This window comes from Palaemon carinicauda, chromosome 17, assembly GCF_036898095.1.
Source record: "Palaemon carinicauda isolate YSFRI2023 chromosome 17, ASM3689809v2, whole genome shotgun sequence".
Taxonomy (NCBI): domain Eukaryota; kingdom Metazoa; phylum Arthropoda; class Malacostraca; order Decapoda; family Palaemonidae; genus Palaemon; species Palaemon carinicauda.
Genome location: NC_090741.1, coordinates 7,895,091 through 7,916,974, shown reverse-complemented (window position 1 = coordinate 7,916,974; position 21,884 = coordinate 7,895,091). Strand labels below are relative to the sequence as shown.

Sequence of the window (21,884 nt, the reverse complement as noted above, 5' to 3'; positions counted from 1 at the left end):
ATCAATCATCTTCCAATTAGCATGCTAATTTCAGTAGTTTCATTTGAAATACTTCTCTCATATGTTATTTACTTGTAGTGTTGAATTGCAAAATGTTAACCAGTTTCATTCATGTTACCGATGCATTACATTTCATAGTTTTTAACTCTGTGGTGCTTGATTATAAAGCTTAAGAAATTATTTATTACGGCCCCGTCACAGAGTATTCCATAGGGACTTTTCCAAAAATAAAGATTTCATTTGTGTGTGAGAGAGAGAGAGAGAGAGAGAGAGAGAGAGAGAGAGAGAGAGAGAGAGAGAGAGACTAATACTGTAATCAGAACTATAAATGTATTATATGAATATGATAGCTTATAACATATCGGTGCTTATGTAATACTATTTTAACTATATATAGAGGTTTTGAATAAGTTAATAAATAGAATATCAAACAATACTCTATTGTTATTGATTCCTATGCGCCCCAGCTGATTTGATCATAGCACCTAAAATACTTTGTTAAAATACACCCGAAATTTAAAACATAAATACAAAATATTTTAGTAAAGCACAATTAATTATTTGCATAATTGTAATTTTCTAGAATGCAGTAATGCTCCGAAATTAAATAGGATATTTTTCAAGCTATGATGAGAGAGAGAGAGAGAGAGAGAGAGAGAGAGAGAGAGAGAGAGAAGAGAGAGAGAGAGAGAGAGGGAGAGAGAGAGAGAGAGAGAGAGAGAGAGAGAGGGAGAGAGAGAGAGGAGAGAGAGAGAGAGAGAGAGAGAATCAGTGCTAAACCGTAATTGAATGCACTGTTTAGGTTTGTTTCTTTAGAAGAAAAAAATACTACAGAGATATTTATGTTTTTATATTGGAAAATAAGCTTTATTTCTGTTCAAAAGATAAAAATAAAACAATATGTGAGGTTCAGTAATAATTGTAAGTAGAAATTCTTCATTGATATCATGTAAGCATGCCGTTTACAGCCATCTTTGCAAAATACATAGTCCTAAACAATCCTAAAGGATTGTTTTTGCTGTAAAGATAAAATTCTTATTCTTATTTCTTCTTCTTGGGGTATTAAAGCCAACACTTGTTGTTGGCACGGGCCTTTCCCTTGGTTGGCCCGTAGTATTCTTAATTTACTTAACACACCTATAGCAAAACTTATACTGAGCACATTATGTGTTGTCAAGTCAATCTTTCCAAACTACTATGTAAGTAGAAAATAAAATATTACCATTATTAAAACGCCAAAGCTGTTTACTGTATTTATTTATTCATTTTTTTTTTGGGTCAGTTGTTGTGGCTGTATGCGTTTATACAATGACTATACTGTAATGTTAGTGCTGATACTCTTATTAACTTTTATATTTCTAGACCATTGATGTATTAGCTGAACTAAATGTAATTACTGTAGATGATAGCTTATTGCGTCATGCTTCAAGAAACCGCGTAAGCTATGAGTCGTCTGAATGAAGACACCGAATACTTACAGTAGGTACAGTTAAGCTGTACACTACTGATATTACTGTACATATATTAGAGTAATATACACTACATTATCAGTGCGTTTTATATTACAGTACAGTATAACTAGATGGGAACAATTTTCGTTATACAGAGTAATAGGGGGATGACGACGACTCGGTGAATATTTAATTACAGTAATTTCTCACATATCGCGGTTAATGGGGACCAGAACCGACCCTGAGAGGTGAAAAACCTGGAAGTAGGTTCCCTCCCTATTTTCGGAATACGTACCTTTTTTTGCGACATATACATGTATATATAATGACAATAAGTATATATTAACCCTATAAATGCATTTGTTATCATTAGAACATTAAAGAATCATGTGAATAAATATTCATAATATAAATTATATACTGTACATAAAATAAAGTGCTAAACTGTATAAATACTGTAATATCACAGTATTTAATACATTATGTATACTGTATGTACTTTTACATTTATACATAAATGATATATACAGTAAATATATAGTGTGTAAGTGTACATGTACATACATATGTAGATATAAATAGTGTACGTGTATACACTGTAGATATGTTTCAAGAATCTTTTATTCTTATAACCAGACACGTAACTCACCTGTAACAATGACGATAATCTTGATAAATGACGATGAAACACCTGTGCAGTATGATGGAGGTGAAGATGAAGATAATTTACTGCACAGGTTAATGAGAGCTTTACTGCTCCTCCGGTGACGCCTCATTGTCAGTTGATAGAGGCGGTGGATCGTCAACGACAGCTTCCGGTAGAGCTGGAGAAACTGCAGGAGGCAGCGTAGTGGCTCGGTGGGAAGTCGGAGAAGCAGCAGGAGGAGTATCTGATGCTTCTGCAGAAGGTTTTCGGTGCACTAGGAACATCGTGATGGGAAGTTGTTGACGTTTTTTCATCTGAGCAAAGATGCTCTTGTACAACGCCATTACACCATCAATACGATTACTAAATTCGATGGCTCTGACCATATTACCATCGATTTCCTGAGACCTTTGTTGCAGAGCCCGTGCCATGTTGCAGAGGTCTTGCAGGTTGTCCAAGGTAAGGCCACGTTCTTCAGCTTCGTCGTTGTCGCCGATGTTGGCTGCCTCTTCTTCCTCACTCGCTGATCTTGTCATTTCGACAAGGTCCTCGTCGGTTAGGGGCTCCGAGTGCCACTTGATCAGTGAGTTGACGTCATCCGTCGTCATGTCAGACAAACCTTCGTTAGCTACTAACCGTGCCAGTCTCACAGCCTTATCTACGGCGGAGTGGTGAACTTCGTCTGGCGTAAATCCCTCATAGTCATGAACAACGTCTGGCCACAATTTTCTCCAACTTGCATTCAATGTTTGCTGTTTCATCTCATTAAAAACTTTCTGAATGTTGGCCAGGCATGTTGCAATGTTGCATTCGCGCCAATATCTCTTGAGGCTAAAGTCCTCGTCGGCTTCGTAAATCGAGGAGATGAGGCCCTCCATCGTGGACCTCGTGTAGAGGGCCTTGAAGGCCCGAATGACCCCGATCCATTGGTTGTATGAGGGAAGTGGTGTTGGGGGGCAGGAACTCCACTTGGGCCCGTCATAATGCAGATCCGTTGCATGTCAGCCTGCAGAGTCCATCAAGAGGAAGACCTTAAAGGGCAGCCCATTCTCCGCGAGGTACAGGTTCACCTGTGGGATAAAGCAGTTCACGAACCAGTCAAGTGTAAGGGCTTTGGTTATCCATGTCTATTTTTCACTCATCCAGTAGACAGACAGCAAGACTTTGCTTTTCTTTTTCAAAGCCCGAGGATTCAAGGACTTTTAAATTAAGCCAGGCTTGAGCATGAAGCCTGTAGCATTCCCGCACATGAGGAGAGTGACGCGATCTTTGTGGGCATTGAACCCTGGCTTCTTCATTTCGTCCTTGTAAAGGAATGTCCGGGATGGCATCCTCTTCCAGAAAAGGCTAGTCTCATCCATATTGAACACCTGCTCCAGGAGATATCCACCTTCTTTAATTAATTTCGGGAACTCGTCCTCGACGTAACGAAGAGCTGCCTCTTGGTCTGCCAAGGCGGCCTCCCCATACAAAGGAACGCTGCGAAGGCCAAACTTCCTTTTGAATTTCTCGAACCAGCCCTTGCTGGTAACAAAACCCCATTTTTCTCGTGGGGCAGGATCATCATCTTTGTCGTCATCATCAACTTCGTCGTCTTCGTTCGATTTTCCTTCAGGAACTAGGCTATCATACAGGGTTTTGGCTTTGGTTCAAATCATGTTGGTATCGAGACTAACCTTCTTTTATCAACAGTCCGATATCCACATTGATAACGTATTCTCCATTTGCACAATCGTCTTATTACGAGGAGTCACAACACGCTTAGTTTCCTTGGAGAACGTTATTGAGGCAGTTTTACGTATTTTCATTTCATCTTTTTTATATGTAGCGAACTGTCGATTCATCACTCCATAAATGCAGACAACAGGCGCATAGCTACTGCCTGCCTTAGGCATGTCCAATAACTTCACTTTCTCGTTCACCGTCATCAGTTTTCTCTATTTCTTGGGTTCACTTGAGGATGTAGAGGGTAGAGGATGTTTAGGAGCCATTTTAAAGGACGCCACAAACACTATTTTACACTAAAAAGCACAAGAAAACAGCTAAAAGTTCCATGCGGCAAGACTAAGCAACACAAGCGAAGCGAGAGAGAACAATGAATGTGGTCTACCTTCGCGGGGCACACGGCAGGGAGAGATGCTGGGTAAAGCGTCTCGGCTGCTCGGCCAATCAGCTTGCGAGATTCTGGAGCAGAGATGGCCAGCGAGTCAGAGAGATGGATTTTGAGTTGCGCGCCATCTCCGTGTTGATACCCGATGTTCTTCTGTACTCTCTGCCTTCTGCTACTGCCCGTGTAACTCTCCCACCATTTTTTCTAATTTTTGATGAATATTTTTTTAAATCCGCGATGCACTGAGACCGTGAAACTTGAGCCGCGAAGTGGCGAGGGATTACTGTAGAACAACACCGTACTGTAATTTTACTGTGTCCAGTACATAGTGAAACACGTGTGCAAATGCACTGATCACTGAACATATAATTATAAACTATTGGAGAAACCAAATCAAAATAATAGTAGGGAGTATTTACTGTGTTAATCATCAGCTCGGGCACCCGCTCGAGGCAAAGGGAAGTGACTTTTTATGTTACGTGTTAGCCCACCCTAGTACAGGGGGATAGGCGTAAATTAACAGAAGCTCAAATGTAACTTGATGAGGTAGATTTAGAAAATAATGTAATCACTTACTGGGTCCATTGCAAATTCCTTCTCCTGGCTTTCGTCCTGATCCTTCATCTGTAGGCACTGCAAAATGTACCACTGGCGGGGGCTTAATGGGAGGTCCATATATCAAAAATGTCTCGGTTACATCTGGTTGGGGTATGGTTGCTTGCTCCTCTGTTTGGAAAGGGTTGCTTCAGTATTACTTCACCACATTGTTTTAAAATTATAGAAGTAAAGATATCCATTTTGGAAAATTCAATACCTTATATCTTTATAAATTTTAACAAATCTACATATGAAATGTCAAATTTGGAATTAGTGTATATTTTTCCTAACGATAAAACCTGGAGCTTTTTATAATGGTTACTATTTCCGGTGTAGCTGAAAGAAACACCGTAAGATTTTAGTGAGGGATAACAACGAACGCTAGTTAGTGGGAGGGGTGGAATGAATGAATGAATGATTTGAAGTTTTCTGGCATCCTGACATGAAAGGTAATAGACACCGAAATCATTTATTATAAATAAAGATTAAGAGAATAGCCAATTAAAATCAGAAAAATAAATGTTATAAAAGTTAAATAGCATTAAGAAGGCCTGCTTCCGATATAAATTAAAGAATGCCACTAGCATTATACGACACATCATGTCCAAGGATCTTGGCAAGGATAAACCTGCCATGCTCACCCCAAGCCTCAAAAATATATCTATTTCTTTCTGTGCTATAAGTGGTGCATTCAGTCAACAAATGCCTCACAGTAGGGTCGCCGGCTACCCCGCTCACTTTTACAACAGGGTGGAGCACCAACTTTGCTTGCAGGCAGGCACTTTCTAGGGGGACATGGTTGGCGGGCCAATTTCTAGAAATAGCTCAAGATTTGTATCGTTAAAAAAAATACAAATTTCGGATTAAATAACTCGTATATTATTAAGGCATACTGCCGAAGAATAATTCAGATTTACTGTTAGAAAAAATCATTTCTTGATATATTACTTTCCAATTAGCATACCAATTTCAATAGTTTCATTTGAAATACTTCTCTCCTATTTTATTTAATTGTACTGCTGAATCGCATAATACTAACCAGAGTTTCATTCATATTGCCGATACCTTATATTTCATAGTTTTTAGTGTGCAGTGCTTGATTATAAAGCTTAAGAAATTATTTATAACGGCCCCATCAGTGAGTTTACTTTCAATAAAGACTTTGCAAAAAAACAGATTTCATTTGTTACACATACAGAGAGAGAGAGAGAGAGAGAGAGAGAGAGAGAGAGAGAGAGAGAGACAGAGAGAGAGAGAGAGAGAGACTAATTGTGTAATGAGAACTATAAATTTATTAGTATATGAATATGACAGCTTATAACACATTGGTCCTTATGTAATACTATACTAACTATATTTAGAGGTTTTGAATAAGTTAAGAAATAGTATATTAAACAAAACTCTTTTTATTGATTCTATGGCATCAGCTGATTTGATCACAGCACCCAAAATACTTTGATCATTAAACTACACCCCAATTTGAAACAAAAATACATAAATGTTTGATTAAAGCACAATTAACCACTTAAATAATTATAATTCTCTGGAATGCAGCAATGCTTCCGACATTGAATAGGATATTTTAGGCTATGATGAGAGAGAGAGAGAGAGAGAGAGAGAGAGAGAGAGAGAGAGAGAGAGAGAGAGAGAGAGAGAGAGAGAATCAGTGTTAAACGTAATTGAATGCATTGTTTATGTTTGTTTCTTTAAAAGAAGAAATTATTACAGAGTTATTTAGGTTTTTAGTTTATAAAATACTGAATTTCTGGTCAAAACATAAGAATAAAACAATTTGTGAGTTTCAGCAATTATTATAACTACAAATTCGTCTGTGACATTATGTAAGCATACCGTTAACAACCATCTTTGAAAAATACGTAGACACAATCCTAAAGGAATGTTTTTGCTGTATGAATAAAATTAATTCAAATTTTACTTTACTTAAAAACACAACTATAGTGTATGATTATACAGCACATTGTATGTAATTAAGTCAATCCTTCTAAATAACTATGCAAGTAGAACAAAATTATGACATTATTAAAACACAACAACTGTTTGCTGTATGTTTTTTTTTTTTTTGTTGATTCGGTTGCTTTGGCTGTATGCGTTTACACAATGAATATAATGTAATGTTATTGACGATACTTTTTGTAACTTTTATTTTTCTAGCCCATTGAAGTAAAAGACGAAATAAATATAATTATTGTAAATAATAGCTTACTGCGCAACAGTGAGTATTATATTACGGTACAGTATTACTAGATGGGAACAACTTTTGTTATAGAGAACAATAAGGGGATGATGACGACTCGGTGAATATTCACTTTAGCACAATACTGTACTGTAACCTTAGTGTCCAGTACATTGTATACATGTGTGCAAATGTACTGTACACTGTACATATAATTATAAATTGTTGTAGAAATCAAATCAAAACAATATTAGGCAGTATTTACTGTGCTATTCATCAGCTCGGGCAACCGGTCGAGGAAAGGGGCAATGACTTTTTAGGTTAGGAGTTACCCAACCATAGTGAAGAAGAATAGACGTAAATCAACAGATGCTCAATAGAGGCACGTTTTCATCTAAATCTACCACTGGCGGGGACTCAATGGTATCTCCATTTATCAAAAATGTCTCGGTTACATCTGGTTGGGGTACGGCTGCTTGCTCCTCTGTTTGGAAAGGGTTGATTCAATATTACTACATCAAATTGTTTAAAAATTAAAGAAGTAAAAATCTCTATTTTGGATAATTCATAAATTTATAAAATTCTACACATAAAATGTCAATTTTGGAATTAATTTGTATCTTTCCTAACGATACAAACCTGGAGCTTTTTATAGTGTTTACTATTTCCGGTATAGCTGAAAAAAGAGACATAAGGTTTTAGCGAGGGATAACCACCCCAACCGCTAGTTAGTGGGAGGGGTGGAGGGTAGCCGGATACCTTGCTCACTCAAACAACTAGGCTGACCACCCATTTTGCTTGCGGTTTGTTTCGAGATGCTCCGGCTCTATTTAGCTCTAAGTTTAACTGGGTCTTTCTCAGAAAAGTTTCAAAAACTTCCTGTTCTAGGGGGACATGGTTGGTAGTCAATTTGTATAAATAGCTCAAAGTTTGTATCGTTAGACATGCTACCAAAGAATACTTTACATTTACTAAAAGAAAAAATTATTACTTGATCAATCATCTTCCAATTAGCATGCTAATTTCAGTAGTTTCATTTGAAATACTTCTCATATGTTATTTACTTGTAGTGTTGAATTGCAAAATGTTACCCAGTTTCATTCATGTTACCGATGCATTACATTTCATAGTTTTTAACTCTGTGGTGCTTCATTATAAAGCTTAAGAAATTATTTATTACGGCCCCGTCACAGAGTATTCCATAGAGACTTTTCCAAAAATAAAGATTTCATGTTGTGTAGAGAGAGAGAGAGAGAGAGAGAGAGAGAGAGAGAGAGAGAGAGAGAGAGAGAGAGAGAGAGAGAGAGAGAGAGACTAATACTGTAATCAGAACTATAAATGTATTATATGAATATGATAGCTTATAACATATCGGTGCTTATGTAATACTATTTTAACTATATATAGAGGTTTTGAATAAGTTAATAAATAGAATATCAAACAATACTCTATTGTTATTGATTCCTATGCGCCCCAGCTGATTTGATCATAGCACTTAAAATACTTTGTTAAAATACACCCAAACTTTAAAACAAAAATACAAAATATTTTAGTAAAGCACAATTAATTATTTGCATAATTGTAATTTTCTAGAATGCAGTAATGCTCCGAAATTAAATAGGATATTTTTCAAGCTATGATGAGAGAGAGAGAGAGAGAGAGAGAGAGAGAGAGAGAGAGAGAGAGAGAGAGAGAGAGGGAATCAGTGCTAAACCGTAATTGAATGCACTGTTTAGGTTTGTTTCTTTAAAAGAAAAAAATACTACAGAGATATTTATGTTTTTAGTTTATAAAATAAGCTTTATTTCTGTTCAAAAGATAAAAATAAAACAATATGTGAGGTTCAGTAATAATTGTAAGTAGAAATTCTTCATTGATATTATGTAAGCATGCCGTTTACAGCCATCTTTGCAAAATACGTAGTCCTAAACAATCCTAAAGGATTGTTTTTGCTGTAAAGATAAAATTCTTATTCTTATTTCTTCTTCTTCTTCTTGGGGTATTAAAGCCAACACTTGTTGTTGGCACGGGCCTTTCCCTTGGTTGGCCCGTAGTATTCTTATTTTACTTAACACACCTATAGCAAAAATTATACTGAGCACATTATGTGTTGTTAAGTCAATCTTTCCAAACTACTATGTAAGTAGAAAATAAAATATTACCATTATTAAAACGCCAAAGCTGTTTACTGTATTTATTTATTTTTTTTTTTGTTCAGTTGTTGTGACTGTATGCGTTTATACAATGATTATACTGTAATGTTACTGCTGATACTCTTATTAACTTTTATATTTCTAGACCATTGACGTAGAAGATGAAATAAATGTAATTACTGCAGATGATAGCTTATTGCGTCATGCTTCAAGAAACCGCATAAGCTATGAGTTGTCTGAATGAAGACACAGAATACTTACAGTAGGTACAGTTAAGCTGTACAGTACTGATATTACTGTAAATATATTACAGTAATATACACTACATTATCAGTGCGTATTATATTACAGTAAAATCTTACTAGATGGGAACAATATTCGTTATAGAGTAATAGGGGGATGGCGACGACTCGGTGAATATTTAATTACAGTAATTTCTCACATATCGCGGTTAATGGGGACCAGAACCGACCCTGAGAGGTGAAAAACCGGGAAGTAGGTTCCCTCCCTATTTCCGGAATACGTACCTTTTTTTGCGACATATACATGTATATATAATGACAATAAGTATATATTAACCCTATAAATGCATTTGTTATCATTAGAACATTAAAGAATCATGTGAATAAATATTGATAATATAAATTATATACTGTACATAAAATAAAGTGCTAAACTCTATAAATACTGTAATATCACAGTATTTAATACATTATGTATACTGTATGTACTTTTACATTTATACATAAATGATATATATAGTAAATATATAAATAGTGTGTAAGTGTACATGTACATACATATATAGATATAAATAGTGTACGTGTATACACTGTAGATATGTTTCAAGAATCTTTTATACTTATAACCAGACACGTAACTCACCTGTGACAATGACGATGATCTTGATAAATGACGATGAAACACCTGTGCAGTATGATTGAGGTGAAGATGATGAAGATAATTTACTGCACACGTTAATGAGAGCTTTACTGCTCCTCCGGTGACGCCTCATCGTTAGTTGATAGAGGCGGTGGATCGCCAACGACATCTTACGATAGAGCTGGAGAAACTGCAGGAGGCAGCGTAGTGGCTCGGTGGGAAGTCGGAGAAGCAGCAGGAGGAGTATCTGATGCTTCTGCAGAAGGTTTTCGGTGCACTAGGAACATCGTGATGGGAAGTTGTTGACGTTTTTTCATCTGAGCAAAGATGCTCTTGTACAACGCCATTACACCATCAATACGGTTACTAAATTCGATGGCTCTGACCATATTACCATCGATTTCCTGAGACCTTTGTTGCAGAGCCCGTGCCATGTTGCAGAGGTCTTGCAGGTTGTCCAAGGTAAGGCCACGTTCTTCAGCTTTGTCGTTGTCGCCGATATTGGCTGCCTCTTCTTCTTCCTCACTCGCTGATCTTGTCATTTCGACAAGGTCCTCGTCGGTTAGGGGCTCCGAGTGCCACTTGATCAGTGAGTTGACGTCATCCGTCGTCATGTCAGACAAACCTTTGTTGGCTACTAACCGTGCCAGCCTCACAGCCTTATCTACGGCGGAGTGGTGAACTTCGTCTGGCGTAAATCCCTCATAGTCATGAACAACGTCTGGCCACAATTTTCTCCAACTTGCATTCAATGTTTGCTGTTTCATCTCATTAAAAACTTTCTGAATGTTGGCCAGGCATGTTGCAATGTTGCATTCGCGCCAATATCTCTTGAGGCTAAAGTCCTCGTCGGCTTCGTAAATCGAGGAGATGAGGCCCTCCATCGTGGACCTCGTGTAGAGGGCCTTGAAGGCCCGAATGACCCCGATCCATTGGTTGTATGAGGGAAGTGGTGTTGGGGGGCAGGAACTCCACTTGGGCCCGTCATAATGTAGATCCGTTGCATGTCAGCCTGCAGAGACCATCAAGAGGAAGACCTTAAAGGGCAGCCCATTCTCCGCGAGGTACAGGTTCACCTGTGGGATAAAGCAGTTCACGAACCAGTCAAGTGTAAGGGCTTTGGTTATCCATGTCTATTTTTCACTCATCCAGTAGACGGACAGCAAGACTTTGCTTTTCTTTTTCAAAGCCCGAGGATTCAAGGACTTTTAAATTAAGCCAGGCTTGAGCATGAAGCCTGTAGCATTCCCGCACATGAGGAGAGTGACGCAATCTTTGTGGGCATTGAACCCTGGCTTCTTCACTTCGTCCTTGTAAAGGAATGTCCGGGATGGCATCCTCTTCCAGAAAAGGCTAGTCTCATCCATATTGAACACCTGCTCCAGGAGATATCCACCTTCTTTAATTAATTTCGGGAACTCGTCCTCGACGTAACGAAGAGCTGCCTCTTGGTCTGCCAAGGCGGCCTCCCCATACAAAGGAACGCTGCGAAGGCCAAACTTCCTTTTGAATTTCTCGAACCAGCCCTTGCTGGTAACAAAACCCCATTTTTCTCGTGGGGCAGGATCATCATCTTTGTCGTCATCATCAACTTCGTCGTCTTCGTTCGATTTTCCTTCAGGAACTAGGCTATCATACAGGGTTTTGGCTTTGGTTCAAATCATGTTGGTATCGAGACTAACCTTCTTTTATCAACAGTCCGATATCCACATTGATAACGTATTCTCCATTTGCACAATCGTCTTATTACGAGGAGTCACAACACGCTTAGTTTCCTTGGAGAACGTTATTGAGGCAGTTTTACGTATTTTCATTTCATCTTTTTTATATGTTGCGAACTGTCGATTCATCACTCCGTAAATGCAGACAACAGGCGCATAGCTACTGCCTGCCTTAGGCATGTCCAATAACTTCACTTTCTCGTTCACTGTCATCAGTTTTCTCTATTTCTTGGGTTCACTTGAGGATGTAGAGGGTAGAGGATGTTTAGGAGCCATTTTAAAGGACGCCACAAACACTATTTTAAACTAAAAAGCACAAGAAAACAGCTAAAAGTTCCATGCGGCAAGACTAAGCAACACAAGCGAAGCGAGAGAGAACAATGAATGTGGTCTACCTTCACGGGGCACACGGCAGGGAGAGATGCTGGGTAAAGTGTCTCGGCTGCTCGGCCAATCAGCTTGCGAGATTCTGGAGCAGAGATGGCCAGCGAGTCAGAGAGATGGATTTTGAGTTGCGCGCCATCTCCGTGTTGATACCCGATGTTCTACTGTACTCTCTGCCTTCTGCTACTGCCCGTGTAACTCTCCCACCATTTTTTCTAATTTTTGATGAATATTTTTAAAATCCGCGATGCACTGAGACCGTGAAACTTGAGCCACGAAGTGGCGAGGTATTACTGTAGAACAACACTGTACTGTAATTTTACTGTGTCCAGTACATAGTGAAACACGTGTGCAAATGCACTGATCATTGTACATATAATTATAAACTATTGGAGAAACCAAATCAAAATAATAGTAGGGAGTATTTACTGTGTTAATCATCAGCTCGGGCACCCGCTCGAGGCAAAGGGAAGTGACTTTTTATGTTACCTGTTAGCCCACCCTAGTACAGGGGGATAGGCGTAAATTAACAGAAGCTCAAATGTAACTTAATGAGGTAGATTTAGAAAATAATGTAATCACTTACTGGGTCCATTGCAAATTCCTTCTCCTGGCTTTCGTCCTGATCCTTCATCTGTAGGCACTGCAAAATGTACCACTGGCGGGGGCTTAATGGGAGGTCCATATATCAAAAATGTCTCGGTTACATCTGGTTGGGGTATGGTTGCTTGCTCCTCTGTTTGGAAAGGGTTGCTTCAGTATTACTTCACCACATTGTTTTTAAATTATAGAAGTAAAGATATCCATTTTGGATAATTCAATACCCTATATCTTTATAAATTTTAACAAATCTACACATGAAATGTCAAATTTGGAATTAGTGTATATTTTTCCTAACGATAAAACCTGGAGCTTTTTATAATGGTTACTATTTCCGGTGTAGCTGAAAGAAACACCGTAAGATTTTAGTGAGGCATAACAACGAACGCTAGTTAGTGGGAGGGGTGGAATGAATGAATGAATAATTTGAAGTTTTCTGGCATCCTGACATCAAAGGTAATAGACACCGAAATCATTTATTATAAATAAAGATTAAGAGAATAGCCAATTAAAATCAGAAAAATAAATGTTATAAAAGTTAAATAGCATTAAGAAGGCCTGCTTCCGATATAAATTAAAAAATGCCACTAGCATTATACGACACATCATGTCCAAGGATCTTGGCAAGGATAAACCTGCCATGCTCACCCCGAGCCTCAAAAATATATCTATTTCTTTCTGTGCTATAAGTGGTGCATTCAGTCAACAAATGCCTCACAGTAGGGTCGCCGGCTACCCCGCTCACTTTTACAACAGGGTGGAGCACCAACTTTGCTTGCAGGCAGGCACTTTCTAGGGGGACATGGTTGGCGGGCCAATTTCTAGAAATAGCTCAAGATTTGTATCGTTAAAAAAAATACAAATTTCGGATTAAATAACTTGTATATTATTAAGGCATATGTACTGCCGAAGAATAATTCAGATTCTGTTAGAAAAAATTATTTCTTGATATATTATTTTCCAATTAGCATACCAATTTCAATAGTTTCATTTGAAATACTTCTCTCCTATTTTATTTAATTGTACTGCTGAATTCCATAATACTAACCAGAGTTTCATTCATATTGCCGATACCTTATATTTCATAGTTTTTAATCTGCAGTGCTTGATTATAAAGCTTAATAAATTATTTCATAACGGCCCCATCAGTGAGTTTACTTTCAATAAAGACTTTGCAAAAAAAGATTTCCTTTGTTACACATACAGAGAGAGAGAGAGAGAGAGAGAGAGAGAGAGAGAGAGAGAGAGAGAGAGAGAGAGAGAGAGAGAGAGAGAGAGGACTAATTGTGTAATGAGAACTATAAATTTATTAGTATATGAATATGACAGCTTATAACACATTGGTCCTTATGTAATACTATACTAACTATATTTAGAGGTTTTGAATAAGTTAAGAAATAGTATATTAAACAAAACTCTTTTTATTGATTCCTATGGGCATCAGCTGATTTGATCACAGCACCCAAAATACTTTGATCATTAAACTACACCCCAATTTGAAACAAAAATACATAAATGTTTGATTAAAGCACAATTAACCACTTAAATAATTATAATTCTCTGGAATGCAGCAATGCTTCCGACATTGAATAGGATATTTTAGGCTATGATGAGAGAGAGAGAGAGAGAGAGAGAGAGAGAGAGAGAGAGAGAGAGAGAGAGAGAGAGAATCAGTGTTAAACGTAATTGAATGCATTGTTTATGTTTGTTTCTTTAAAAGAAGAAATTATTACAGAGTTATTTAGGTTTTTAGTTTATAAAATACTGAATTTCTGGTCAAAACATAAGAATAAAACAATTTGTGAGTTTCAGCAATTATTATAACTACAAATTCGTCTGTGACATTATGTAAGCATACCGTTTACAACCATCTTTGCAAAATACGTAGACACAATCCTAAAGGAATGTTTTTGCTGTATGAATAAAATTAATTCAAATTTTTACTTTACTTAAAAACACAACTATAGTGTATGATTATACAGCACATTGTATGTAATTAAGTCAATCCTTCTAAATAACTATGCAAGTAGAAAAAAATTATGACATTATTAAAACACAACAACTGTTTACTGTAAGTTTTTTTTTTTTTTTTTTTTTTTGATTCGGTTGCTTTGGCTGTACGCGTTTACACAATGAATATAATGTAATGTTACTGACGATACTTTTCGTAACTTTTATTTTTCTAGCCCATTGAAGTAAAAGACGAAATAAATATAATTATTGTAAATAATAGCTTACTGCGCAACAGTGAGTATTATATTACGGTACAGTATTACTAGATGGGAACAACTTTTGTTATAGAGAACAATAAGGGGATGATGACGACTCGGTGAATATTCACTTTAGCACAATACTGTACTGTAACCTTAGTGTCCAGTACATTGTATACATGTGTGCAAATGCACTGTACACTGTACATATAATTAGAAATTGTTGTAGAAATCAAATCAAAACTATATTAGGCAGTATTTACTGTGCTATTCATCAGCTCGGGCACCCGGTCGAGGAAAGGGGCAATGACTTTTTAGGTTAGGAGTTACCCAACCATAGTGAAGAAGAATAGACGTAAATCAACAGATGCTCAATAGAGGCACATTTAGAAAAAATATGTAATCACTTACTGGGGCCTTTGCAAATTCCTTCTACTGGCTCTCGTCCTGATCCTTCATCTAAATCTACCACTGGCGGGGACTCAATGATATCTCCATTAATCAAAAATGTCTCGGTTACATCTGGTTGGGGTATGGTTGCTTGCTCCTCTGTTTGGAAAGGGTTGATTTAATATTACTACATCAAATTGTTTAAAAATTAAAGAAGTAAAAATCTCTATTTTGGATAATTCATAAATTTATAAAATTCTACACATAAAATGTCAATTTTGGAATTAATTTGTATCTTTCCTAACGATACAAACCTGGAGCTTTTTATAGTGTTTACTATTTCCGGTATAGCTGAAAAAAGAGACATAAGGTTTTAGCGAGGGATAACCACCCCAACCGCTAGTTAGTGGGAGGGGTGGAGGGTAGCCGGATACCTTGCTCACTCAAACTAGGTTGACCACCCAACTTGCTTGCACGCAGGACTTTCTAGGGGGACATGGTTGGTAGTCAATTTGTATAAATAGATCAAGGTTTGTATTGTTAGAGAATTACAAATTTTGGATCGAATAACTCCCATATTATCAAGGCATGCTACCAAAGAATACTTTACATTTACTAAAAGAAAAAATGATTACTTGATCAATCATCTTCCAAATAGCATGCTAATTTCAGTAGTTTCATTTGAAATACTTCTCTCATATGTTATTTACTTGTAGTGTTGAATTGCAAAATGTTAACCAGTTTCATTCATGTTACCGATGCATTACATTTCATAGTTTTTAACTCTGTGGTGCTTGATTATAAAGCTTAAGAAATTATTCATTACGGGCCCGTCACAGAGTATTCCATAGGGACTTTTCCAGAAATAAAGATTTCATTTGTGAGAGAGAGAGAGAGAGAGAGAGAGAGAGAGAGAGAGAGAGAGAGAGAGAGAGAGAGACTAATACTATAATCATAACTATAAATGTATTATATGAATATGGTAGCTTATAACATATCGGTGCTTATGTAATACTATTTTAATTATATATAGAGGTTTTGAATAAGTTAATAAATAGAATATCAAACAATACTCTATTGTTATTGATTCCTATGCGCCCCAGCTGATTTGATCATAGCACCCTAAATACTTTGATTGTTAAAATACACCCAAAATTTAAAACAAAAATACAAAATATTTTATTAAAGAACAATTAATTATTTGCATAATTGTAATTTTCTAGAATGCAGTAATGCTCCGAAATTAAATAGGATATTTTTCAAGCTATGATGAGAGAGAGAGAGAGAGAGAGAGAGAGAGAGAGAGAGAGAGAGAGAGAGAGAGAGAGAGAGAGAATCAGTGCTAAACCGTAATTGAATGCACTGTTTAGGTTTGTTTCTTTAAAAGAAAAAAATACTACAGAGATATTTATGTTTTTATATTATAAAATAAGCTTTATTTCTGTTCAAAAGATAAAAATAAAAAAATATGTGAGGTTCAGTAATAATTATAAGTAGAAATTCTTCATTGATATTATGTAATCATACCGTTTACAGCCATCTTTGCAAATTACGTAGTCCTAAACAATCCTAAAGGATTGTTTTTGCTGTAAAGATAAAATTCTTATTCTTATTTTACTTAACACACCTATAGCAAAAACTTATACTGAGCGCATTGTGTTGTTAAGTCAATCTTTCCAAACTACTATGTAAGTAGAAAATAAAATATTACCATTATTAAAACGCAAAAGCTGTTTACTGTATTTTATTTTTTTTTTTTTGGTTCAGTTGTTGTGGCTGTATGCGTTTATACAATGATTATACTGTAATGTTACTGCTGATACTCTTATTAACTTTTATATTTCTAGACCATTGACGTAGAAGATGAAATAAATGTAATTACTGCAGATGATAGCTTATTGCGTCATGCTTCAAGAAACCGCATAAGCTATGAGTTGTCTGAATGAAGACACAGAATACTTACAGTAGGTACAGTTAAGCTGTACAGTACTGATATTACTGTACATATATTACAGTAATATACACTACATTATCAGTGCGTATTATATTACAGTAAAATCTTACTAGATGGGAACAATTTTCGTTATACAGAATAATAAGGGGATGATGTCGACTCGGTGAATATTTAATTACAGTAATTTCTCACATATCGCGGGTAATGGGGACCAGAACTGACCCTGATAGGTGAAAAACCGGGAAGTAGGTTCCCTCCCTATTTTCGGAATACGTACCTTTTTTTGTGTACATATACATGTATATATAATAACAATAAGTATATATTAACCCTATAAATGCATTTGTTATCATTAGAACATTAAAGAATCATGTGAATAGATATTGATAATATAAATTATATACTGTATATAAAATAAAGTGCTAAACTGTATAAATACTTTAATATCACAGTATTTAATACATTACGTATACTGTATGTACTTTTACATTTATACATAAATGATATATATATACATATATATATATATATATATATATATATATATATATATATATATATATATATATATATATATGTATATATATATATATATATATATATATATATATTTATATAGTAAATATATAAATAGTGTGTAAGTGTACATGTACATACATATGTAGATATAAATAGTGTACGTGTATACACTGTAGATATTTTTCAAGAATATTTTATTCTTATGACCAGACACGTAACTCACCTGTGACAATGACGATGATCTTGATAAATGACGATGAAACACCTGTGCAGTATGATGGAGGTGAAGATGATCAAGATAATTTACTGTACAGGTTAATGAGAGCTTTACTGCTCCTCCGGTGACGCCTCATCGTCAGTTGATAGAGGCGGTGGATCGTCAACGACAGCTTCCGATAGACCTGGAGAAACTGCAGGAGGCAGCGTAGTGGCTCGGTGGGAAGCCGGAGAAGCAGCAGGAGGAGTATCTGATGCTTTTGCAGAAGGTTTTCGGTGCACTAGGAACATCGTGATGGGAAGTTGTTGACGTTTTTTCATCTGAGCAAAGATGCTTTTGTACAATGCCATTACACCATCAATATGGTTACTAAATTCGATGGCTCTGACAATATTACCATCGATTTCCTGAGCCCTTTGTTGCAGAGCCCGTGCCATGTTGCAGAGGTCTTGCAGGTTGTCCAAGGTAAGGCCACGTTCTTCAGCTTTGTCGTTGTCGCCGATGTTGGCTGCCTCTTCTTCTTCCTCACTCGCTGATCTTGTCATTTCGACAAGGTCCTCGTCGGTTAGGGGCTCCGAGTGCCACTTGATCAGTGAGTTGACGTCATCCGTCGTCATGTCAGACAAACCTTCGTTGGCTACTAACCGTGCCAGCCTCACAGCCTTATCTACGGCGGAGTGGTGAACTTCGTCTGGCGTAAATCCCTCATAGTCATGAACAACGTCTGGCCACAATTTTCTCCAACTTGCATTCAATGTTTGCTGTTTCATCTCATTAAAAACTTTCTGAATGTTGGCCAGGCATGTTGTATTCCCGCCAATATCTCTTGAGGCTAAAGTCCTCGTCGGCTTCGTAAATCGAGGAGATGAGGCCCTCCATTATTATTACTCTTGAAGATTCTTGTTTAGATTTTTATAACTGCCTTCTTGATTCCACTTGCCGTTGATTCCTTTTTGGTGATGTATTTTGGTTTTCTTCTAAAGTTGCAGATTCAATTATTCTCTTAACTTTCACCAAAGCATTTTCTTCATCACCAAAATTTTGTTTCCTTTTTAATGGCCTCAAAGGCAAGTCGTTGATAAAATCTTGCAAATTTGGGTTGATCAATATAATGATTAAAACAATCTTTTTACCTTTTCTAACATTCCTGCTCTAGACGAATGACAATTTGAAGCCGATTTATGAATGCAACAGTATTCCATATTTCTCCTAACAGAGACACTAAGAATCTTTTGGAGCTTTGACAGGAAAGCATTCAACTTTCCTATTGATGATGAAAGACAAATTGGAGTCGAACAACGAGTTGGGAGAATTTTGAAGACAATTTCGGATATGGAGTCTGTTAGGGATTTTCAAAAGGAAGACATTGGAGTGCTTCTCCTTAGATGTCCTTCCTTTTTTAGAGAAAAAAAAAATACTTCAGATTGAAGAACTTTAAATCTTTTTCGGGTCCTTCAATATTCTCTACTTCTGTGAAGTTTCTGTATTTTTGGATCTTCAACATTAGGGACTTGACTATCTCTTTTCAAATCAGCCCTATTGTAAACTGATCAACAAATAATAACTTTCTCCTTTTCGGATTCTTTATTTCTCTCCCGTTCACCTTCCTTTCTCCCTCTTCTTCCTATATTTTCTTTCTGAATCTTTTCAAATAAATCAGTTATCAGTCTTCAAGATTCTTGTTTTGCTTTTCATGACGGCCTTCCTGATTCCACTTGTCGTTGATCCCTTTATGACGAGGGTTTTTGTTTACTTTCAAAGTCCCACACTCAACAATTATCTTAACATTCACCAAAGTATATTTTGCAAAACCCAAATCTTGTTTCCTTTTTAATAGCCTAATGATGAGTCGGTGATAAAAGCTTGCAAATTTGGGTTGGTCAATAAAAAAATCAAAACGATCATTTTACCTTTTCTAACATTTCTGCTTCAGATGAATGATAATTTGAAGCCGATTTGGGAATGCAACGGTATTCCATATTTCTCCTAATAGACAGATTAAGAATTTTTAGGAGCTCTGAAAAGAAAGCATTCAATTTTCTTATTGATGGTGAAAGACAAATTGGAGTTGAACAAGGAGTTGGGGGAGTTTTGCAGACTTTTGATTTTGGAGCCTGTTAGGGATTTCCAAAAGGTCATGTTTTTTTTTTTTTTCAAATTAGCTAGATACAGGAACTCTATATGGTTAGCTCAGTGGGGCTGCACCTTTCCCACTAGCCCGGAGGGCCTCTCCCTTTCTCAATGTCAGGGCAGGGATCTCCCTTCCCACTGATGTGTGGGGCTCCCGCCTTCCCACTGGCTGGGCGGGGCTCCCGCCTTCCCACTGGCTGGGCGGGGCTACCACCTTCCCACTGGCAGGGAGGGGCTCATCCCTTCCTGCTGGCAGTGTGGGGATCCCCCCTTCCTTGTACCAGGACGGGGGTCCCCCCTACACGGTGGCAGGGCGGGGCTCCCCCTTCCTCCTGGAAGGGCAGGGCTCCCCACCTTCCCGCTGGCAGGGCGGGCCTCCCCACTTCCTGATGCCAGGGTGGGGCTCCCCCCTTCCTGATGGAAGGGTGGGGCTCCCCCCCTTCCTGCTGGCAGGGCGGGGCTCACCCTTTCCCGCTGGAGGGGGGCTCTAAGCTTCCCGCTGGCAAGGGCAGGGCTCCCGCTTCCCGCTGGCAAGGGCAGGGGCTCCCCCTTCCCACTGGCAGGGCGGGGCGGCCCCATTCCCGGTGGCAGAGCGGGGCAGCCCCGTTCCCAGTGGCAGGGCGGGGCTGCCCCCCTCTTCCCGCTGGCAGGGCAAGGCTGCCCACCTTCCCATTGGCTGGGCGGGACTCTGCCCTCCTGCGGGAGGAGGGGTCTCACCTTCCCACTGGCAGGGCAGGGCTCCCCCTTCCCATGGGCAGGGCAGGGCGGGGCTTCACCATTCCCAGTGGCAGGGGGGTGCTTCCCCCTTCCCGGTGGCAAGGCGGGGCTTCATCCTTCTAGTTGGCAGGGCGGGGCTACCCCCCTCCCAGTTGACAGGGCGGGGCTCCCCAATCCCGCTGGCAGGGCAGGGCTTCCCCCTCCCAGGTGACAGAGCGGCGCTTCCCCCTTCCCGTGGCAGGGCGGGGCTTCACTCTTCCCGATGGCAGAGCCGGGCTCCTCCCTTCCTGGAGGCAGGGCGTGGCTCCCACCTTCCCAATGGCATAACGGGGCTCCACCCTTCCCGGTGACAGGGAGGGGCTTCCCCATTCCTTCTGGCCGGGCGGGGATTCTCCCTTCCCGCTTGCAGGGCGGGGCTCGCCCTTTCCCACTGGCAAGGCGGGGCTCCCCACCTCCCGCTGGCATGGCAGGGCTCTCACCTTCCTGCTGGTAGCACAGGGCTCCTCTACTTCATGCAGGCAGGGAGGAGCTCCCACCTTCCCGCTGGCAGGGCAAGCCCTCCCCTTCCTGCTGGCAAGGCGGAGCTCCCCCATTCCCGCTGGCAGGGAGGGGCTCCCGCTTCCAGCTGGCAGGGCGGGGCTCCCGCCTTCCCGCTGGCAGGGCTAGCTTCCCCCTTCCAACTGACAAGGCGGAGTTACGGCGTTCCCGCTAGCAGGGTGGGGCAACCCCCTTCCCACTGGAAGGGTGGGGCTCCCTTTTTCCTCTGACAGGGCTGGGCTCCCTCAATCCTGCGGCAGGGCGAGTGTCCGCCCTGATAACTTGAAGGGTGGAGCCCCGCCCTGCCAGCAGAAAAAAAGGAGCCCTGCCTTGCCAACGGAAATGGGGGAGCCCGCCCTGCCAACGGGAAGGCGGTTGCCCCATTCTGCCAGCGGGAAGGGCGTAGCCCCGCCCTGCCAGTTAGAAGGGGGAAGCTCGCCCTAAGAGCTGGAAGGCGGGAGCCCTGCCAGCT

The 21,884-nt window shown here is 39.1% G+C and overlaps 1 protein-coding gene across 14 annotated transcripts in view; it reads right to left on the bottom strand.

Moving 5' to 3' along the window:
- The window catches only part of LOC137656632 (uncharacterized), a 425,700-nt gene that overhangs the window by 88,613 nt on the left and 315,203 nt on the right, over nt 1–21,884 (bottom strand). For all 14 annotated transcript variants that reach the window (XR_011046976.1, XM_068390814.1, XM_068390809.1 and 11 more), the window contains 3 exons: nt 15,360–15,497; nt 12,725–12,874; nt 4,784–4,933 (listed from right to left, as the gene is read on the bottom strand). Coding sequence is in view for 13 of the 14 variants with exons in the window: in XM_068390814.1 (XP_068246915.1) it covers nt 4,784–4,933; nt 12,725–12,874; nt 15,360–15,497 (438 nt within the window). In the remaining variant the exon portion in view is untranslated. The remainder of the gene's footprint in view (nt 1–4,783; nt 4,934–12,724; nt 12,875–15,359; nt 15,498–21,884) is intronic.